We start from the raw sequence: 19,567 nt of genomic DNA, 5'->3' as shown, positions 1-19,567 counted from the left end.
CTAGAAAACTTGTTATCAAAAAGAGAAATTGAAAGTGCATGTGTATTCTACGATAGTTTAGGAGCATGTGGTTCAAATTTGGTAAAAATTGACTTAAAATGAAAGAGAAATTGAAGGAATAATGAAATCAGAGACTAAATCATAAAACAGTCAAAATACTTAGTCAAATTTTCGGTTTTTTGAGTAACTCAAAATTTAAAAAATTCTACTCGACTCAAACTCGAAAACTGAATTTATAATTCGAGTTGACTCGAATAACTCACATAACTCAACTCAAATAATTCGAAATTAAAAAAATCATTTTTTCGAGTCGTGTCGAGTCGAGTTTTGCTCACCCCTAAAAACAACAAAAAAGGGAGTAGTTCAGTTGCTTTTGCTTTGTAGCATCCTCACTTTGTTGGACTATGGTTTTCAAAACATTGAGTAAATCTTACTTTATACCATACTCTTTTGTACAAAAATATTCATAACACTGTCCCTCTCTTCTCTACTAGTTTGATGCTGCAAGAAAGCTCCCAAAACCTTTGTTGTAAATGGTAATACTCCACATCTCTTTGCAAGTTCCCTTTCTACATCTTTAACATATTCATGAATGTTAAGATCAAATATAACTTCTAGATAAATATATAATTATCATTTAAGAGATATATCTTAGGAATATTCTAGATTAATATAAAAAAATAGACATATAAAATATTCATAAAATAATTTAGATATTTGTTATATTTAATATTATATCTAGAATTATCTACTAGAAGAATCTAGATATTTGTAATGTTAAATGGCTAACATGCTGACATGTTTCAACAATCCAATGGCCACTAAAATTTATAAATAGTGTGAGTTTTACCATTATAGTAAGTGTGAAAAAGAGGGAAAAGAGTGTCAAATGTGTGAGAGAAAAAGAGATTAGAGGTAGAGAAGAGAAAAGTAGTGAGGTAAGTGTGTAACATTAGAATTGTATTTTTGATTAATAAAAGTGTTCCCTTCTCTTAATTTTTTTTGGCTAAGCCTTAGTTTGCTTTAAGTTCTTAGTGCACTTGTGTTATATTGCCTGATATATGATCGACTCTACTGCCTGATTGATATATGGTTGGTTATACTACCTGAATGATATATGCTTAGCCCTTCACTTAAGTACTATTGTGCAATAAGAATTTATAGGATAAAAGGTTAACCAACATCAAAAGAGTTGGTGTAGTGTTAGTTATATATCATAGGTTCTCTATAGTGGGTGAGTTGGGCTCGTCGAAGTTTCTAACAATGAATATTGTCATCCCATCCGACAAATACGACTTCATGAAATATCATCCGACACAATTCATCAGATAACTTGTTAAGAAGAAACATACAAGTCGATTGCATTGCGATTCTACATTTACGAGTAGTTACTATGATCATATTATATAACCCGACTTGTTGAAAAACAACTATAAGTGATTCTCAATAATGACCATTATAATCATGATATCTCTCCACATCATCTAAAACAAGAAGGGACTTGTTAAAATGTTCCCATGAATTGTTACCAGAAGATATTGTAATGAAGTTATTGTTGCATGTTCCAAGACTCCAAAAGCTTGAAGATTGTTTTTGAAAAAAATTTATATAAAAAATGCAAAAAATGTTCACCCAAATTATGTTATCAAAGTATGCAAAAACTCTGTATCTTTGCAAATGCAAAAAGACATGTCTTTCACATTCCTTCCATGGCTAGAACAGAGATTATTTCAATCTTGTCTTTAATATTCTCACTTTCACCCAAAAAGTACATTAATCATTTCGTTCTTAACATTGTCTAGATTAGAACAGAGATTGTTTCAATCTTGTCTTTAATATTCTCACTTTCATCCAAAAGTTCATTAATCATTTCATTCTCAACATTGTCTAGACCGTATAATTTCAATTATTCGACGAAAGAAGATCGACTAGATTGTTCATCAAGCGGATTTTAGAAATAGATAAACTAGCTTTCTATAAAGCAAATTCAACCTATGATGTCTCGTTCTTCTAAATCAGTTGCTTTCAACCCATTTCTTTGAAGCTTCTACCGTCTGAGTATTGAAGCAACCTAGAAGATATTCAATGTCATTTAATACTATATTTAGTGGATCAACATCAAATTCATAGTTCAATAATTGGCTTTCCTCCATTGCATCAAACATAGGTTTATCCAAGAGATCTCGTTGAAACTTGCGTGTCCCATCCTCAATGCCCACCATCTTCCTCGACTGTTTCCATGATTCTTTTTTTGTCATTAGTTTTGAGAATTAATGGATAGGGTTAGAGAATTAAAGAAGAAGATGGATGTTTGGGATTGAGAATGAAGATTTGTTCTTGGTACTGCTTGCCGTGACTCACAAATAAGGGGTGGTGAGAAAAAAATTAGGTCATTTAAATTTTTGTATATTTTTTATTTTTTATTTTTATAATATTATAAAGCAATAATAAACCACATTAAAGAACTTGACTTTTTTTGGAAAACCATTAAGAACATAATTATTAATATAAAATTTATTTTTTATTGTTATTTTTTTAAATGTAATATCAACACGACGTTGATATTAGAGGTGAACAAAACTTGACTTGACCTATACTTTTATAAACTCGACTCGAAAAAATTTCAAGTTCAAGTTGAGTTATAACTCGAACTCGAATAACTCGAACAATAACTCGAATAACTTAAAACATTTTAATAATTAGAAGATATATTTTCAAGTTTGAGTCAAGTCCCTTAATTTTGTATAATATATGTATATCACATATGAAAAAATGTGAAGAAAAATATGTGTATTGTATATGGTTATGAAATCATTTAAATTAGAATCAAATAATATAATAATACTATAAATATTTATAATTAAATTTAAACAAAAACTAGAGCAACTTGACCCGACTTGAATTTTTTTTAAATAAAGTTTGAGTTATAAAATAAGACTTATCAACTCAATTTTTTTTTAATTAGAATCGATCAAACTTCCACCCCTAGTTGACATAATTGATAAGATTTAAGTTTGGTGTCCTAGGACCATTAAAATTGAAGTATTGCATTACATAATTCAATATAAATTTTCTAGTTACTTTTAATTTTAATTCAAATTAACTTTATGATTGAGTTAAATATATAATTTTAATATTTAAATAAAAATAAATATAAATAATAGAGTGAGTTATTGTGAACCAATGAAAAATCAGAAAATTAGATAAAAATTAAAAATTCTTTTAAACGGATTTCAATATATATATATATATATATAAATTATAATATTAGCTCATACCTATGGTCTAAATATTAGAATTTATGTTTTTTTTCTATTTTTAAATATATATTTTAATTATAATAAATTTTGTTTATTGTTGTCAAATTGATAATTCAATCAACTGAATTAAGAATTAATCATCTTATCGATTCATTTTTTTTTGCTCAGCAAAACCAGAAATTTTTATTACTCTTAGAGATAGTAATCACATCCCCAACTAAGAGCCTCATTAACCCCCCCCCCTAAACCTATTTGAGGGAAAATAGTACTCCACAGTTAGAGACTCATGTTTAAATTGAGTCTAACAAGAAGTTTGCTTCTACCCAACTCTCTTGAGGAAAAAATTCAGAACAACCATAAGTTAAGTTCCTCTATTTGTAAGAATTGCATATAGAATTTCATTCCATGTATCAGGAACACCAGCTAGGCGCCAATGGCTACAATCATTTCCCATAAGGCCACTATAAATTGAGGGGTGACCATCTTTCCTCAGCTGCGAAAGTCTCGTTATGTCGAGCAAAACAACCGGCGTCAACATGTTTTTCAACACTTCGTTTACGATCGTCGTTGCCGACTGCGAACTGCCTTCGTATGTTGAATCGGTAGCTGGTCTGATCTGACCTCTGCAAGTTAATGATTTGGTCCCGTTCCATTCTTCGCCACTATCAATTGTACATAACAAATATGGCATTGTGTGTGACAGTTTGTAACATATCCCTTCAACTTTCTCAAGAATTCCTCAGCATTAAATCTGGAACCAAATATATCAAAATCAGAAACCCTAAATTATTATTCTACGTACCGTTAATGTATAAAATAATTATATAATAATAAAAGAGTTGAGATACCTTATAATGTTATAATTTAATCAACAGAACAAAACCTAAAATTCAACTAATTTTGCCTATTTCTTTCCCTGCTATCAAGAAGAAGATGAACTTAATTTACCTTGGTAACATACAATCACTTGGCTTCCATCTGTATCTGAGATAAAGTTGATCGGGTCGACCGTTGGCTTGACAGTCAAATTCTTTTTCGATGAACGGACAATCGGAGGTGTTGTAAAGAGGGTAAGTTTGATCGAAAACCCAAGTCCCTCGGAAATAATCACAGCCACCGGCCGGTTGTGGTTCACTTAGCTGGACCTGGTGAATGCATAAGATCAGAATCCAAGACAGGATGATCCAACAAAACCTAGGGAACACACTTTCCATTGTAAGAGACGACCAGAGAAATTATATATAAGAAGTTGGATTTCTTGGAACCAAGTTGTAGCAAATTAGCAATTCCATCAAGAGTTTAAAAGGGTTTGCATATTATATATATTAACGAACCATAAGTTGTGAGGAAAGTTTTTCTTTTTTCTTTCTTTAGAGGCCAAATTGGGATCACTTTAGAACAAAGATACCTTTTTATTTCTTTGAATTTGTGATTTAAATTGTTAATGTAGCGACATATAATATATTTAAGATTCAAATCTCAATACCTATATCTATATATATATTTAAAGTTGAATACTTGAACATATCAAGTGACCTCAGTAGTTAGAGGGAACGTTATTCTTCTTAGAGGTATTGCGTTAAATCAATTACATCTGTAGGTGTATATGCATTGTCAATAACTAAGAAAGATATTGAATATATACTACCTTGTAATCACCATAAACTATTAGAAAATTAAATTCTTAGACGTTGTGAACCAATTCTTTTTATTTTATTTTCTAAATTTATAAGTATAAATAATTCACATATAAATAACTATATTATAGATATTTGTTATAAAATATTATTAGACTGATCGTCTATATATACATGGGCAGAACATCATAAGGATCAGCATGAGCCTGGTCCCTACCAATTATCTTTTTAATATTAATTAATACTGAGAAATTGTATTGTAAAAAATAAATAAAGAAAATTTTACAAGGCTCCTTAATTAAAAAAATTATATTTCTAAAAAATGAAAAATATTTTAACCCTATTTAATAAATTTATACTTCTTACCTATATATATATATATATATTAAACTTTAAATCATAACAAATCTAAATAAAACCCACACATGATAGAATCAAAATTAGAAAAAAAAAGAAGAAGAAGCTAAACTAAAAACCTCACGTATGATATTTAACTTAAAACTTGAATGTGAAATATTAAAATTTATTTTAAGATTTTGGGTGAATTAATTCAATCAATTAATTAATTTTATAAGATTAGAATCAAACAAATGAAATGTTCACATTACCTATACAATGGCATCCATTGCACCAAACAAAGAAAGGTGTTTTGGAAAGCGTAAAGGCAAATTAAATGTGCAATCATTGGTGTGTAGTTAGATACTATCCTTCTAAGGAAAGCTTCCCTTTGTATGTTCTTTGTGTTGTTTACAATAATATATCAAAGTCTTGCTACTTTTTTTATTTTTATTTTTTATTTCAATAAATTCCAATTAAATTGCGATTCCAAAGTAAAGAATATTGCTATGAATTGTATTAAATGCTTAATTATATATGAATGTGATGCCAGAAGATTTGATAATATATTATTATTGCCTAATTAGTATTTAAAATATTGCAATTGTGACAAATAGGCTAGGTGGTGATTATATACAATTTTCCCCATATTAATTGATTTAAAAGTTCAGCCTAAAAAGGATAGAATAATTTCTTTATAAAGCAATCTAATATTAAAAGCTTAAGGGTCACTTTTGCTCCTGTAGTGACCAAATTTATCATTTTCATCACTATTGTATTTTTACATCAATTTAACTTTCAAAGTTATGTAATTGCATCATTATATACCATACTCCTAATTTAAAACCTAAATTGATAACCTTAATCCCTAAACCATAACTCATAACCTCTAAACCCTAAATCATACACCTTAATATCTCTAACTTAAAACCCTCAATTTAAGATTTTAAGTGAGGAGTAGGATATAAAATGATACAACTGAGAAACTTCAAAGACTAATTTGATATGAAAATACGATAGGGACGAAAATGATAAATCGAATCTATTACAAGAGAAAAAATTACCCTTTTACCAATATTAAATTATCGACGACAAAAAAAATTAAGGCATCAGCCGAAAAAAAGATAAAGATCGAAGGCACCAGCTAAAGGTGTTGTAGATATTGCACTTTTTATACTCAGAAAGTCTTGGAGTTATTGCATTTTCCCCACAAAAGTAAGCTTTAACTTTTAATCCTTTATTTCAGATAATAATTGATTTGTAAATAAAGGATAATAGCGTATCTAAATATATAAATTTAATGCAAGATTTTATTTGAATGTAAGATTGTAAAGTAAAGATCAAGGCTTATTTATGCATGTGAAATATACAATTTTTTTTAGATTCTATCATAGTTGAATGATATGAAAGAAAGAAAAGATTATATGTAAACAATTATAAACTTTACCCATTAAATAATTATTGATAAAATAATACTCAATGATTTTTATAAAAATGTATTAATTGTATGTCAAGCTTTAAATAAGTTGTTTTAATTAAATATTAGGGTAAATAATTTATTTGGTCATCTATTTGTTTTCGTGTTTTTGTTTTGGTCATCCTATATCTTTTTAAATCATATCTAACATTATGTTTCATTTTTTTTGTATAACCCGTCGTTAGATTTGACCGATGACTTAACAAAAATTGTAACTACTAAAATAGATTAAACTAAAATTGTAACAAAAGTTTCATTTTTTCTATTAAAAAGCAAGACTTTGTGATTCTTGTGAATCTAATTAAGTGAAATTATATTTAGTAAAACAGAAGAATTATAATTCTCCAAAATAATACATAAGAATATCACAAATTATAAAACCGTTACGACACCCATCAAAGGAGTTGTTCCCCGTCCAGGGGCTACCTTACCAAATTCTGAATTAAATGGTTTTAAAAAATCTCTCACAACCGTTCATCTGGGACCAAATCTAGAACAATAATATATGCAAGTGATTAAACACGTTAAAAGAATCGTTATTATTCCTAGATTATGGGTTCGAGCACAACGACTGCGAGGGTGATTGAACACGGTGATTAAACGTTTAGCGTCAAAATGACTGAGATTACTTAGAAGAGATATTACTTTATAATCACCTTTAGCTTAATTAAAAAATAAAAACTACGCTAATAAATATCAAAAGTGAATTCTAACAAATAAAGTTATAATAACGTTAATTATAACAGCCATTCAAATCCTCATTATAATCAAATCAACAATCTATCATTTATACAACGTTATTATCTTTTTACTTTTTCACTGAAAATTATTAGCTAATATCAACAAACTATTATTGTACTCAAACAATAAGACTGTAAAGAATCTCGTTCCAAGTGTCTGGAACTCCGGCTAAACACCAATGGCTGCAATCCATCCCGTTCGCCGCTCCGGTCCCATATATCGACGGATGCCCGTCTTTCCGTAGCAACGACAACATTGTTATATCGAGCAACGTGACATCCTTTCTCACTGTGTTCAACACCTTCTTCAGCACACCTAAAGCTGGTGGAACACCATCTGGATAGCTTGAGCTAAGCAATGGCTGCGTTTGCCCTAAACAACTCCTCGCCTTTGCTTCGTTCCATGACGATGCACTGAAATAAATGGAATAAAAAAATGAAATTCGACCCGAATACGAGAGTTTTCACATCGAAGACTGAGGTTTGTTAGGGTTACTTGTAATGTGATGGAGAAATTCCCTGGAAGAAGACGCGAGATTTTGAAGGATTGATGTTGGCATTCACCCATGCAGCCCATGTTCTGAGTGCGGTTTCGAAAGCAAGCATACGGTCCATGTCTTTCTTAATTACGCCTCCTACTTCAATAAAATCCCATCTGGAAAGTTTTTTTAATACATGTATTATAATATTTTAATTAATTTTATTGGAGTTTGAAACTGTTATCTCACAATCATAATACTCGTAAGGATCATAATAACATTTATTATTACCATAATCACCATAAATACAACGTAATTACAATTAAGACGAGAATTTAAATCCAATATGAAAGTATATTATGAAACATACGGTTGAGTGGGTCCACGACGGTTCCACCAATGCCAAGTGTTGAAGATAAGCAAGTCAATTCCTTTCCATAGTTGGCCTCCTTCAATGGAGTCGAGTTTCAATACCCTCCCAATGTTTTCCTTAACAACATCTACTAGAAACAAATTTCGATCAAGCATCACCTTCACTCCATAACCCTGCAACAAAGCCATTTTTCAAAAATATTATAATCAACATTTGCACAAGTACGTGGTCTAAATAAATAGAGAGTTCGATGAACTATTTGTGAATTATTTGTATAAAGTTCATTTATTATGTTAAATAAACTATTATGAATAAAATTTTTACGTTCATTTAATAGACAAACGAACACGAACAGAGGTGTGATCAGTTTGTTTATGTTTACGAACAAGTTCATTTCAATGCACGTTTATTATCTCGTTTATAAGTTTGTTTACCCGATTATCCTTTTTCTTTTTTTATATTTTAAATATTAGTGAAGACAAGAACTAGATTAACATAATTTAAACTTTTGAATTCAAACCCTGATGTCTAAAGAGCTTAAGGACTACTGGTATAATTTTACCATATTTTTGGCTTGCAATTAAAAGGTAAAAAAAATGTTGTTTCGTTATAAAAAAAAGTGTTGGTTACTAAACCTTAAATGAACACAACTTGAATATGTTGGCGAATATTAAACAACATGTTCACAGACGTTAAATGAATATGTTCTCGAACGTTAAACGAATTAAACATAAACATCTCTAAAAATCAACAAACCAACAGTAATATGATTTTGAACATGAATATCTTAAAAAGTAAACATCTAAACACAAACACAATTTATTCATTTCAACCTACTTCATTTACGTCCCTACATAAGTAACGACCACATTACATAAATAAAGATGATCGGTTTTACAGACCTGGAATTCGAACGTGGAGACATCTGCAACTGTAGTAATATTGAACGTGGCATTAGGAAGTGCAGAGTGAAGCATGCATGCCAAGGATTGCCATTGATTTAGACTCAGAGAATCTCCCACAAACATTATGCTCTTCCCTCTGAAACTCTTCAGGAAGTTCAATGCATCGAATCTACAACATAAAGAAAATAAATTGCATGTAATATATATTATCCGAACGTGTTCGTATGCGTGTGCGGCATTGTACCTTGTGACGGAGCACCGAGATGGCTGCCACCGGTATCGAGTGTAAAGCAGATCCCGACGTCCGTTTTGCTGACAGCTGAACTCTCGCTCCATGAAAGGGCAAGCCGAGGCATTGTAGAGAGGGTAAGATGGATCATAAACCCATCTGCCCGTGAACAAATCGCACCCATTTGCCAGCTGATTGCAGCAAAAAAGAGCCAAAACCGTGAAATGAAATGAAGAAATGAGGACAATGGAATCAACCCGGTGTCCCATTTTGGCCTGTTAAGCAACCTCTCTGAACTGGGAATCAAAGAAACACAAATCACACACTTGTGTTTTGTTTATAGTGATTGCGGATGTAACTAATGCTATTTCAATTTTTGTGATGACTATCAGCTGTGAGTAATGATGATGGAGAACGTTATAATTATAAGATATGGATTACTAAATGATGTTGTTTATATACATAGCTTTGGGATAAAAGAAAAGATTGTGTACATTGAAATTCAAAGTACAGATTTATCGGATAAAATCTTTAAAGATAGTTACATGAATTTACATTCTTATTTATATCTCTACACATAAACATAATCCTAACTAAAGACAATTTTATCGGAAATCGTCTGATACATTTTCTCATGAACTTATTCCAGCAGCATATTATTGACAATTTGTCTCTAATTTGTTGAATATTTACTCTGCTAATAACCAAAAGTCAAACTAACATGGTATAGATAAAAAACAGATGCAGAACCAATCCACGATCCATTAGCTATCATGCTTTTCATTGGACTAATATCGATATTGTCTTCTTCAAGTTTTCAATACGACTTTTTTCATAGCTTTAATGTGCATTCCATCACCTGATAAACACTTAATCTATGAAAGGATATAAAGGTAATTGATTGTAAATGGCTCTTCAAGCTAAAATAAAATGCAGGTGACTCTATCAACAGGTATAAGGCTTGACTGGTAGCAAATGACTTTGTCAAAACTTTTAGTACTGTTTTCATTTTTTCATTGTCAATATAATGTTATCTTTGTTTGTTCATCATCACTGCCATGTGCATCAGCTGGACACAAACAACACAAATAAACCTATATTTGTGGACTATTATAGCTTCAGATTTTTCAACGCCCAATCGGAGCTATGATCTCGGAGAACTCTACTCCTGGACTGAGATCTGAAGTACCGTCTAAAGGTACTCCACTAACATCTATTATCACAGATGATTCATCAGCTACACCGCAGTCGCCATTGTTTTGTAAACAAGCACTCTCCTGCTGCAGCCAAGCCTCCTCCAAATGCCACAACACCTCACCCATTGTTGGCCTTTCACTGCCTTATCACACAAACATTTCCTTGCAATATTTGTGAATGTTGTCAAACATGTTGGATCTATTGTTCCTTGTAGATATGGGTCAATAATCTCATCAAACCTCCCTGATTGGTAACAATGCAGTACCCACTCAGCTAAATTTATCTTCTCTTGCTCTTCCTCCATCTGTTCTGTTCCTTGTAGAACAGAAGGTCTAGCACATAGTAACTCAAACAATACTACCCCAAAGGAGTACACATCTGATTTCTCGGTTAACTTCTGACGCTTGTAATACTCAGGATCCAAGTACCCGAAGCTGCCCTTCACCATCGTAGAAACATGCGTGTTCGATCGAGTTAGCATGTTGGGGCCGATTTTCGAAAGTCCGAAATCTGAAACCTTAGCCACCCAATTCTGATCTAACAGTATATTGGTGCTCTTCACATCACGATGTATGATGCAGTGCTTTGAACTCGTGTGAAGGTAATGCAGCCCTCGAGCTGCTCCGATACAGATCGTGAGCCTTCGCGTCCACGGAAGCGGAGGATTCTTCGTGTTGTATAGATGATCACGCAAGGTTCCATTTGCCATATAGTCATACACAAGTATCATTTCCTTTTTGTCCTTGCAACATCCGATCAACGAGACCAAGTGACAGTGCCGAAGCTGTGACAACAGGAAAATTTCAGTTTGGAACTCATTTAGTCCTTGGTGAGAACATGGATTAGCTCGTTTTATCGCAACAATATCTGTGCCACAATTAATGGATCCCTTGTAAACCTTCCCATAGCCCCCAGTCCCAAGTAGTAAAGCAGCAGAGAAGTTGTTGGTGGCTAACTTTACCTCATCAAATGAGAAGCACCGGAAATGGTCAGATGATTGGGACTGCAAAAAAATTTCTCTCTGCCATCTCCAACAAGTAGCCACTAATTTCCATAGAGTAGCTAGAACAAGAGTGCTGATCAAGAAGTTGTTGAAATCGGACAACTTGAAAATTTCTAACCCGTTTAAGATCGCTGGCCAGGATGTCTCGATTGAACCATTGCTGTTTTGTATTGAAACTGACAGATTTGTTCTCCTCTTGGTATGTTCAGAAAAATTTACGATGTAATCCTATAAACCGGAACACCAACTCCATGAGACCATAGAAATATGTCTGCCTGATCTTCTGCAGTTTGATCCTTAATATAGACATGGAAAACTCTTTGACCAACACCCTTAATCTCATTTGATATCTCACAAAAATGGAGTCTAACAAGGTAATAGAAACCAGAGTCGACTGGCAGTAACCATGTAATTCCAGTTTGATTACTTCCATCATAAGCAACTGTCCTTGCGGAAGCATAAACTTGCTTTGGAGCAACGTATGCCGGCATCGTCAAACTTCGCTTGATTTGGACATCTGAAGAAAGGATTCCCGTTGGCATCTGATATCTATATTCACCTGAAGGATATAATTCCATGTTACTTTTATCAGTCGTCAAAAAACTTTCATCGGGTATCCATTTGCGAAACATGCCAGTATCTTCTTGCTCGGGTATCAATTTTCCACCTATGTTCAGTCGGTACATCATCTCGAGAGCTGTCAAGTTCTTCATATAATAAGAAGGTTGTCCAATCAACGGCAGCGAAACAACTTCTCGGGTGTAAAGATTTAATGGCAAGGGGACGATCTCAATCTTGTTCACAAATGCATATGCATCAGAAACATCCGGTGACGGGGTGAATGTTACATTTAGCACCTGATCGACGATGTCGATACAGAACTCCGTCACAGTGTAGCAATCACCCGACAGGCATTTAGAGTATGAAGCAGTGGATGTTTTCAGAAGAGTGAAGTGAGCAGCACTGACAGAGAACAATGCTTTGGAAATATTAAAGCCTGAATATGAGAATGGATTGAAATGAAGACGAACTAACTTGGGACCTGGAAATACAGGAAATGGACATGTGATTTGTTTTTTATACACGCAAGGCTGTAGCTTTGCACTGTTACCCGGATTTGTCCCATAAACTTTGGACTCAAGAGAAGATGGTTCATCAAACGAGGAACAGTCGTAAGAAGATACTGCCTCAACAGAGATAGTATGTGTTACAAATAAAAAACAGATGAAAGACAACAACATACCAAACTTAGAGGGCATTGGGCTTCTGGTTTTGTTTTTTCTCTTTTCAGACATAGTTGAAGGTTTTATGCAGATCTGATACAGATACTGGTTTTCTTTGTAGGATTGGATGTTAAATTGTTTCAAGATTTGCTATTTTTAACTAGGGAGAGAGTCCATAACAGTGATTGGAATTGCAGTTTCCATAATTTCAAAGTTGAAAGCCATAAGGATGATAGAGGTAGAACAAGGATAGAGTTGACAGTCTTCGCTGTGTAGCAAGCACGTCTGGATGGGTCCATTCGATTTGCGGCAATGATTATGAAATAGACCATATTTAGAAGAAGAGACAAAATTACTTTTTTTGACTAAAATGTAATGAGACCGGTAAATGATATGTTGTGAAGAGAAAGGATAATGTATTCATTTTTTTTACTAGGATTGAGTGTTATGATGCTTACATGATATTAACGAGGTTGATATTGTGATTCATTATGTTGATATGATAGTTTACGTGTGAATGATGATGTGATAGAGGAGTTGAATTGATTTTTTTAGTTAAGTTCGAAGGTATAGTTGATTTTTGACCACATCGAGGGTATTGTAATAACCTAAATTTTTTAGTTAATATTTGAGTTTTGACTCGAAACATGGATTGATTAATTAGTATGTGTGATTAGAGTTGCTAGATAAAACATGAGCCAATTTATACATAATTAGTTATATTAAGATCAAATGAGGAGGGACCATATGAATAATTAATCTATTGATGAATATAAGGTTGATTTCTTTTGATTTTTCCTTGTGCCATTCGGGTGGTCTAGGGGTAAAAGTTGAACGCTTTTTACCGCCCTTGGCTCATCTTTTTCCTATTCATTCTCTTCTTCTTCCTTGTCCTCTCCATTTTTCAACCAAAATTTTTAGCTAAAGGTACAATATTTGACCCTCAAACCATTCATCCGGGAGTAAAGAAGATGGGATTCATCACCCTTAATCCGTAAACTTCAAGAAAAGCTTATTTATCTCCTTTTAAAGGTGGTTTGGAGCTATTTCGAGGTTTATGGAGGATTTTAGATATAAAGACTTCTCTTAGCACTTCCATTTTGTTACGAGTATATTTAATTTTACATGTTATCAAAGTCCCCTTAACAACGGGTTGATTCAAGTGAATGCAGCTTAATATCGTTTAAATAGGTCTCGAGTTCGAGTTATTGTATATGCAGGGAAACTCACCTACCAAAGCCAGTTGTGTAACCTGGGTCTGTCTAGATTAGTTAGGGCGAAGCCTTGGGAACCTGAAGGACAACAACAAAAAAGTCTTAGACATTTTCAGCGTCCTGAAAGAAACTAAAAAATAGGTCCTTATAGAACGAAAGTATATCCTATTACTTTGAACAATTAATTTAATATTACATTAATAAATCATAGAAAAATGATTAAATTAAGGACCTAAACTATAAAAGTAAAAGGAGGGGTTGAAAAAATTATTGGCTTTAATTATAAAGATAAAATGTGTCATTAAAAAAATAGAAGCCTAAATTATAAAGGTAAAAAATAGATTACAAAAATTAAAGCTTCAATTATAAAGAGAAAAAATAAAATTAAAAAAATTTAACGATCTCAATTGTAAAAATAAAAAATATGATTGAAAAATTTGGAGTCGTATAAAATGAGGTCTTTGAGTAGTCGATTAGGGTGCTCCTTATAGCCGACTCTGCATGTTATAATTGTTGTTTTAATGCACGAAACATTTTGGTGGTTGTTTGACTAGTGGAAGAGGTGTGTGAGTCCTCCAAAGGCAAAAGAAAGGAGAAGGTGTTTTCTGTTGAAAACTGATAAATTCCCACCGAAAGTTGGAATTGAAAAAAAATCAATTCCACCTAAAACTTTGAAAAAGGGAATGGTAGGCATGAATTAGGTGTTGAATATTTTGAATGGAAAACTTAATTTTAGTCATTAGACTTTAGGGTATTTACAAGATTAGTCCTTAAAATTTAATTATAAATACCCTAGCTCATTTAGCTTCAAAATTATCCCAAAGCATTCTAGCTTTCTTCCAATACTAGAGAGAATTTAGAGAGTTTCTTGAGAGTTGTTTTCTCTTTTTTATTGAGAGAGAATTATCATTGTTTTTTCCTTGGTAGATCGAGAGAGGTTGTAATTCCTATTTTCTCATAGTGAAATTCTTCTACCGTTGCCCGTGGTTTTTATCATATTTTATTTAGGGGTTTTCCACGTAAATTTTGTGTCTCTTTTTATCTTCATTTTTATTTTCTCAAATTATCAGTTGCGATTTTGCTCTATCCGATAGTCGTCTTCCGCAACAATTGGTATCCGAGCCAGATTTGAGTGTGTAATATATGCTTATTGTCTTTGTGGTTTCCACCAAAAGGTGGATCCTCCAACATAAGGTAATATTGCATACTGCCTTTTAACAGAGGACAGTGAGCCACCAACATACCAGGAGGCAATAAACAACTCAGATGCTTCACTGTGGGTGATGGCGATGCAAGAAGAAATTGAAGCCCTTCATAAAAATAATACATGGGACCTTGTGCCACTACCACAAGGAAGGAAGCCAATTGATAACAAATGGGTCTTCAAAATCAAGCGAAATGGTGACGATCAAGTTGAGAGGTATCGTGCAAGACTGATGGTCAAAGGATATGCTCAAAAAGAAGGTATTGGTTTCAATGAAATATTTTCTCCTGTGGTTCGACTAACAACAATTCGAGTAGTTTTGGCAATGTGTGCTACATTGAACTTACATCTAGAGCAGCTAGATGTTAATACAACTTTTCTTCATGGAAATCTTAAAGAAGAGATTTATATGCTCCAGCTTGAAGGTTTTGAAGAAGAAGAAAAGAAGAACTTGGTTTGCAGGTTGAACAAATCTCTGTACGGTCTAAAGCAGGCGCCGAGGTGTTGGTATAAGAGATTTGATTCCTTCATTATGTGCCTTGGATACAACAGACTTAATGCAGACCCTTGTGCTTATTTCAAGAGGTATGGTGATAACGATTTTGTTATATTGTTTTTTATGTGAATGACATGTTGGTTGCAGGACCCAACAAAGATCATATTGAAGAATTGAAGGCACAACTGGCTAGGGAATTTGAAATGAAGGACTTGGGATCAGCAAACAAGATTCTAGGGATGCAAATTCACCGAGACAGAAGTAATAGGAAGATTTGGCTTTCACAAAAGAATTACTTGAAGAAGATCTTGTCACGATTCAACATGCAAGATTGTAAGCCAATTTCTACCCCTCTTCCTATTAACTTTAAATTATCCTCCAGTATGAGTCCTAACAGTGAAGAAGAGAGGATGGAGATGTCTCGAGTACCGTATGCATCAGCAGTGGAAAGTTTGATGTTCGCTATGATATGCACAAGACCATACATTGCACAAGCAGTGGGAGTGGTTTGTCGCTACATGGCGAATCCAGGAAAAGAGCATTGGAATAAAATAAAAAGGGTCTTGAGATACATCAAAGGGACCTCAAATGTTTCATTATGTTATGGAGGATCAAATTTACTAATCAATGGGTATGTAGATTCTGACTATGCAGGGGATTTGGATAAAAGCAAATCTACTACAGGGTATGTGTTCAAAGTTGCTGGTGGAGCTGTAAGCTATGTTTCAAAATTGCAGTCAGTTGTGGCTACATCCACAACAGAGGCAGAATATGTAGCAGCTACACAAGCCAGTAAAGAAGCAATTTGGTTGAAGATGCTATTGGAGGAGCTTGGGCACAATCAAGAGTATGTCTCTCTGTTTTGTGACAGTCAAAGCGCCTTACATTTAGCAAGGAATCCAGCATTTCATTCAAGGACAAAACACATACGATTTCAGTAACATTTCATTCGTGAAAAGGTGGAAGAAGGGACGGTAGATATGCAGAAGATCTATACCAAAGACAACATAGCAGATTTCATGACAAAGGCGATCAACACTGATAAATCTACTTGGTGTCGATCCTCTTGTGGTCTGTCAGAAATGTAAGCAACATGATGGTACAAGGTAGAAAGAATGGTGTGAAATATGATTGTTCCAATCAAATCTTCAAGTGGGAGATTGTTGAAAATTGATAAATTCAAAGTTGGAATTGAAAAAAAATCAATTCCACCTAAAACTTTGAAAAAGGGAATGGTAGGCATGAATTAGGTGTTGAATATTTTGAATGGAAAAATTAATTTTAGTCATTAGACTTTAGGATATTTACAAGATTAGTCCTTAAAATTTAACTATAAATACCCTAGCTCATTTAGCTTCAAAATCATCCCAAAGCATTCTAGCTTTCTTCCAATACTAGAGAGAATTTAGAGTGTTTCTTGAGAGTTGTTTTCTCCTTTTTATCGAGAGAGAATTATCATTGTTTTCTCCTTGGTAGATCGAGAGAGGTTGTAATTCCTATTTTCTCATAGTGAAATTCTTTTACCGTTGCCCGTGGTTTTTATCCTATTTTATTTAGGGGTTTTCCACGTAAATTTTGTGTCTCTTTTTATTTTCATTTTTATTTTCTCAAATTATCAATTGCGATTTTTCTCTATCCGATAATCGTCTTCCACAACATTTTCTTTGTAGGATACTGGTGTTCTTTGTAGGACTGGATGTTTAGTTGTTTCAAGATTTACTGTTTTTAACTAGGGAGAGACTCCATAACAGTGATTGGAATTGCAGTTTCCATAATTTCAAAGTTCAAAGCCATAATTATGATAGATATAGAACAAGGATAAATGAGAGAATCTTGGCCGTGTATGTTACTTCGTGGTCTATACGACGCTACCTAAGTCAATTTAGGAAACCGGGTGGCAAGCACGTCTGGATGTGTCCATTCAATTTGCGACAATGATTACATTGGAAAATAGCAATGATTATGAAATATACCAAGGAGAGACAATTTGTTTTTTTTTTTTTTTTGACTAAAATGTAATGATTCCGCTAAAAGATATGTTGTGAATAGGGCGAGACAAGACATATCACAAACTACTCGAGATCGATTTGATCAAGACTCGATAAATATTTGGATCGAATGGGCTCGAGCTCGACTTGAGTTTTTAACGATCCTAAACGAGCTACTTGATATTCGACTCGAAAAGCTCGTGAGCAGCTCGAAAATATAATATATTAAGATTTTATTTTTTAAATAAATTATTAATAATATTAATATTTATGTATTGATTTTTTTAAAAAAATACATTAAGAATTTCATGTATTTAAGGTTCAGGTTCGAGTTCGAGTTCGAGTTTGAGTTTGAGTTTGAAGCTTCAATCGAGTTAAGTTTAAGATTTTTTTATTTCGAGCCTTTTCGAGCTGCTCACGAGCTTCAATTCAGGATTTCGAGTTCGAGTCGAGCTTGAAAATTTTAAGCTCTCTAGTTTTCGAGTCGAGTCGAGCTCTATTCCAAAGTTTTCGAGTCGAGTTCAGCAATACTCGAACTCGACTCGTTTACACCCCTAGTTGTGAAGAGAAAGGATAATGTATAAATTTTTTTACTAGGATTTATTGGATGATGATGACATGATATTAACGAGGTTGATATTATGATTTATTGTGATGACGTCGTAGTCTATATGTGAATGATAATTTGATAGAGGGGCTAAATTGATTTTTTAAGTTAAGATTGAAGGTATAATTGATTTTTAACCAATATTGAAGTAATTATAACGGTCTAAATTTTTGAGTATTGACTAGAAACATAGACTGATAGGCTAAGAAAAAGAGGTTCCATTGTTGTTGAACTTGAGGTAGTACACTTATTGCTACTAAATACATCTTGTGTTTCAGAAACTTGATGCTTTGCATGTTGATATACAAAATAAGTGGTTTGGAGTGGGTTTCCAAGCCTTATTCTAAGTTTTTAGTTTGAAGTATCAATATTATTCATACAATATTGTAACCACCACTTTTCAACTATATATTATTATTATTACAAAAAAATTATTATTATTATTTACAAACCCATTACAAACAACTCGGGCCCAAACCCAAAACTAATCTAACCTAACCCTAATCCTAACCCATTTTAGCAGCCGCCGCTTCTGCCATAAAAATTTTCAGCCACCAACTGAGTTCGTCCCACCGCGCCGATTATCGCCGCCATCAAGTCGAACCAAACTGGATTGTCATAAATCTCAACAAATCCCAAAAAATTCGGGGCATTTAAAGATTAAATCATCACAAACAATGGATGTCAAGTAGGATTAGATTTTTTTTCTATATATCTATAATATTTGGGTATAAAAACCCGAAAATCAATATGTAAAAAGGACTTCTCCCTTCATTGTTTGGAGCAATAAGGAGCAAAACAAAAATAAAAATTCAAAGTAACTTTTTTTTTTCATTTTTTAGTTTCAAAAATAAAAAGAAAGAATTGTGTTTTATATAAGACTTTTGGGTTATTCACGCTTAGGTTCCTCTAATTTTAGAGTGTTTTTGCATTTTGGTCACATGCGAGGACCAAATCTGTTATTTCCCCTTTTTACTCATGTTATGTATTGATTGAGTTAATCACTCTGAGGTCCCTATAGTTTTAATGTGTTTTTGTACTTTGGTCACCTGTAGTGATTATTTAATTTTAATTTAATTTTGATCGACTGATTTTGCAATTTTCACATTTTTTAAATAGTGTATTTTAGGCTTGAAAAATGGATAATTATTGTTTAATTCCTACAATTTTAGCGTGATTTTATATTTTAGTAACTAACT

The 19,567-nt window shown here is 32.9% G+C and overlaps 2 protein-coding genes and 1 pseudogene across 3 annotated transcripts; all 3 read right to left on the bottom strand.

Annotated features, from left to right (window-relative positions):
- Window positions 1-6,827: 6,827 nt before the first annotated feature.
- LOC120186091 (protein trichome birefringence-like 41) lies at window positions 6,828-8,463 on the bottom strand. Of its 2 annotated transcripts, XR_005522180.1 has the most exons (4): window positions 8,300-8,463; window positions 7,947-8,105; window positions 7,504-7,864; window positions 6,828-6,839 (listed from the first exon to the last, which is right to left on the bottom strand). XR_005522180.1 is itself a non-coding variant. In XM_039190126.1 (3 exons), exons 1-3 carry the CDS (start codon window positions 8,455-8,457, stop codon window positions 7,570-7,572), a joined length of 612 nt encoding a protein of 203 aa, XP_039046057.1. In that variant the 5' UTR covers window positions 8,458-8,463; the 3' UTR covers window positions 7,446-7,569. The 2 variants fall into 2 exon arrangements, 1 of the variants encoding a protein (XP_039046057.1); XM_039190126.1 differs by lacking the exon at window positions 6,828-6,839 and having other exon boundaries at window positions 7,446-7,864.
- A 677-nt stretch (window positions 8,464-9,140) lies between these two features.
- LOC120186105 (protein trichome birefringence-like 41) lies at window positions 9,141-9,744 on the bottom strand. The gene is made up of 3 exons (XM_039190136.1): window positions 9,452-9,744; window positions 9,205-9,376; window positions 9,141-9,152 (listed from the first exon to the last, which is right to left on the bottom strand). Exons 1-3 carry the CDS (start codon window positions 9,703-9,705, stop codon window positions 9,141-9,143), a joined length of 438 nt encoding a protein of 145 aa, XP_039046067.1. The 5' UTR covers window positions 9,706-9,744.
- Window positions 9,745-10,553: 809 nt separating this feature from the next.
- On the bottom strand, window positions 10,554-12,931 carry LOC120186104 (annotated as a pseudogene).
- Between the last annotated feature and the right edge of the window lie 6,636 nt (window positions 12,932-19,567).

Source organism: Hibiscus syriacus, unplaced genomic scaffold (genome assembly GCF_006381635.1).
Source record: "Hibiscus syriacus cultivar Baekdansim isolate YM2019G1 unplaced genomic scaffold, ASM638163v2 tig00113279_pilon, whole genome shotgun sequence".
Taxonomy (NCBI): domain Eukaryota; kingdom Viridiplantae; phylum Streptophyta; class Magnoliopsida; order Malvales; family Malvaceae; genus Hibiscus; species Hibiscus syriacus.
This window is presented reverse-complemented; position numbering and strand designations above follow the sequence as displayed.

Coding starts and splice junctions, on each gene's coding strand:
- LOC120186091 (XM_039190126.1), bottom strand. CDS start 8,457: ATGCTTGATCGAAATTTGTTTCTAGTAGATGTTGTTAAGGAAAACATT. Junction 8,106..8,299: donor CGTCGTGGACCCACTCAACC/GTATGTTTCATA, acceptor AAAACTTTCCAG/ATGGGATTTTATTGAAGTAG. Junction 7,865..7,946: donor ATTTCTCCATCACATTACAA/GTAACCCTAACA, acceptor CATTTATTTCAG/TGCATCGTCATGGAACGAAG.
- LOC120186105 (XM_039190136.1), bottom strand. CDS start 9,705: ATGGGACACCGGGTTGATTCCATTGTCCTCATTTCTTCATTTCATTTC. Junction 9,377..9,451: donor TCTCGGTGCTCCGTCACAAG/GTACAATGCCGC, acceptor TTTATGTTGTAG/ATTCGATGCATTGAACTTCC.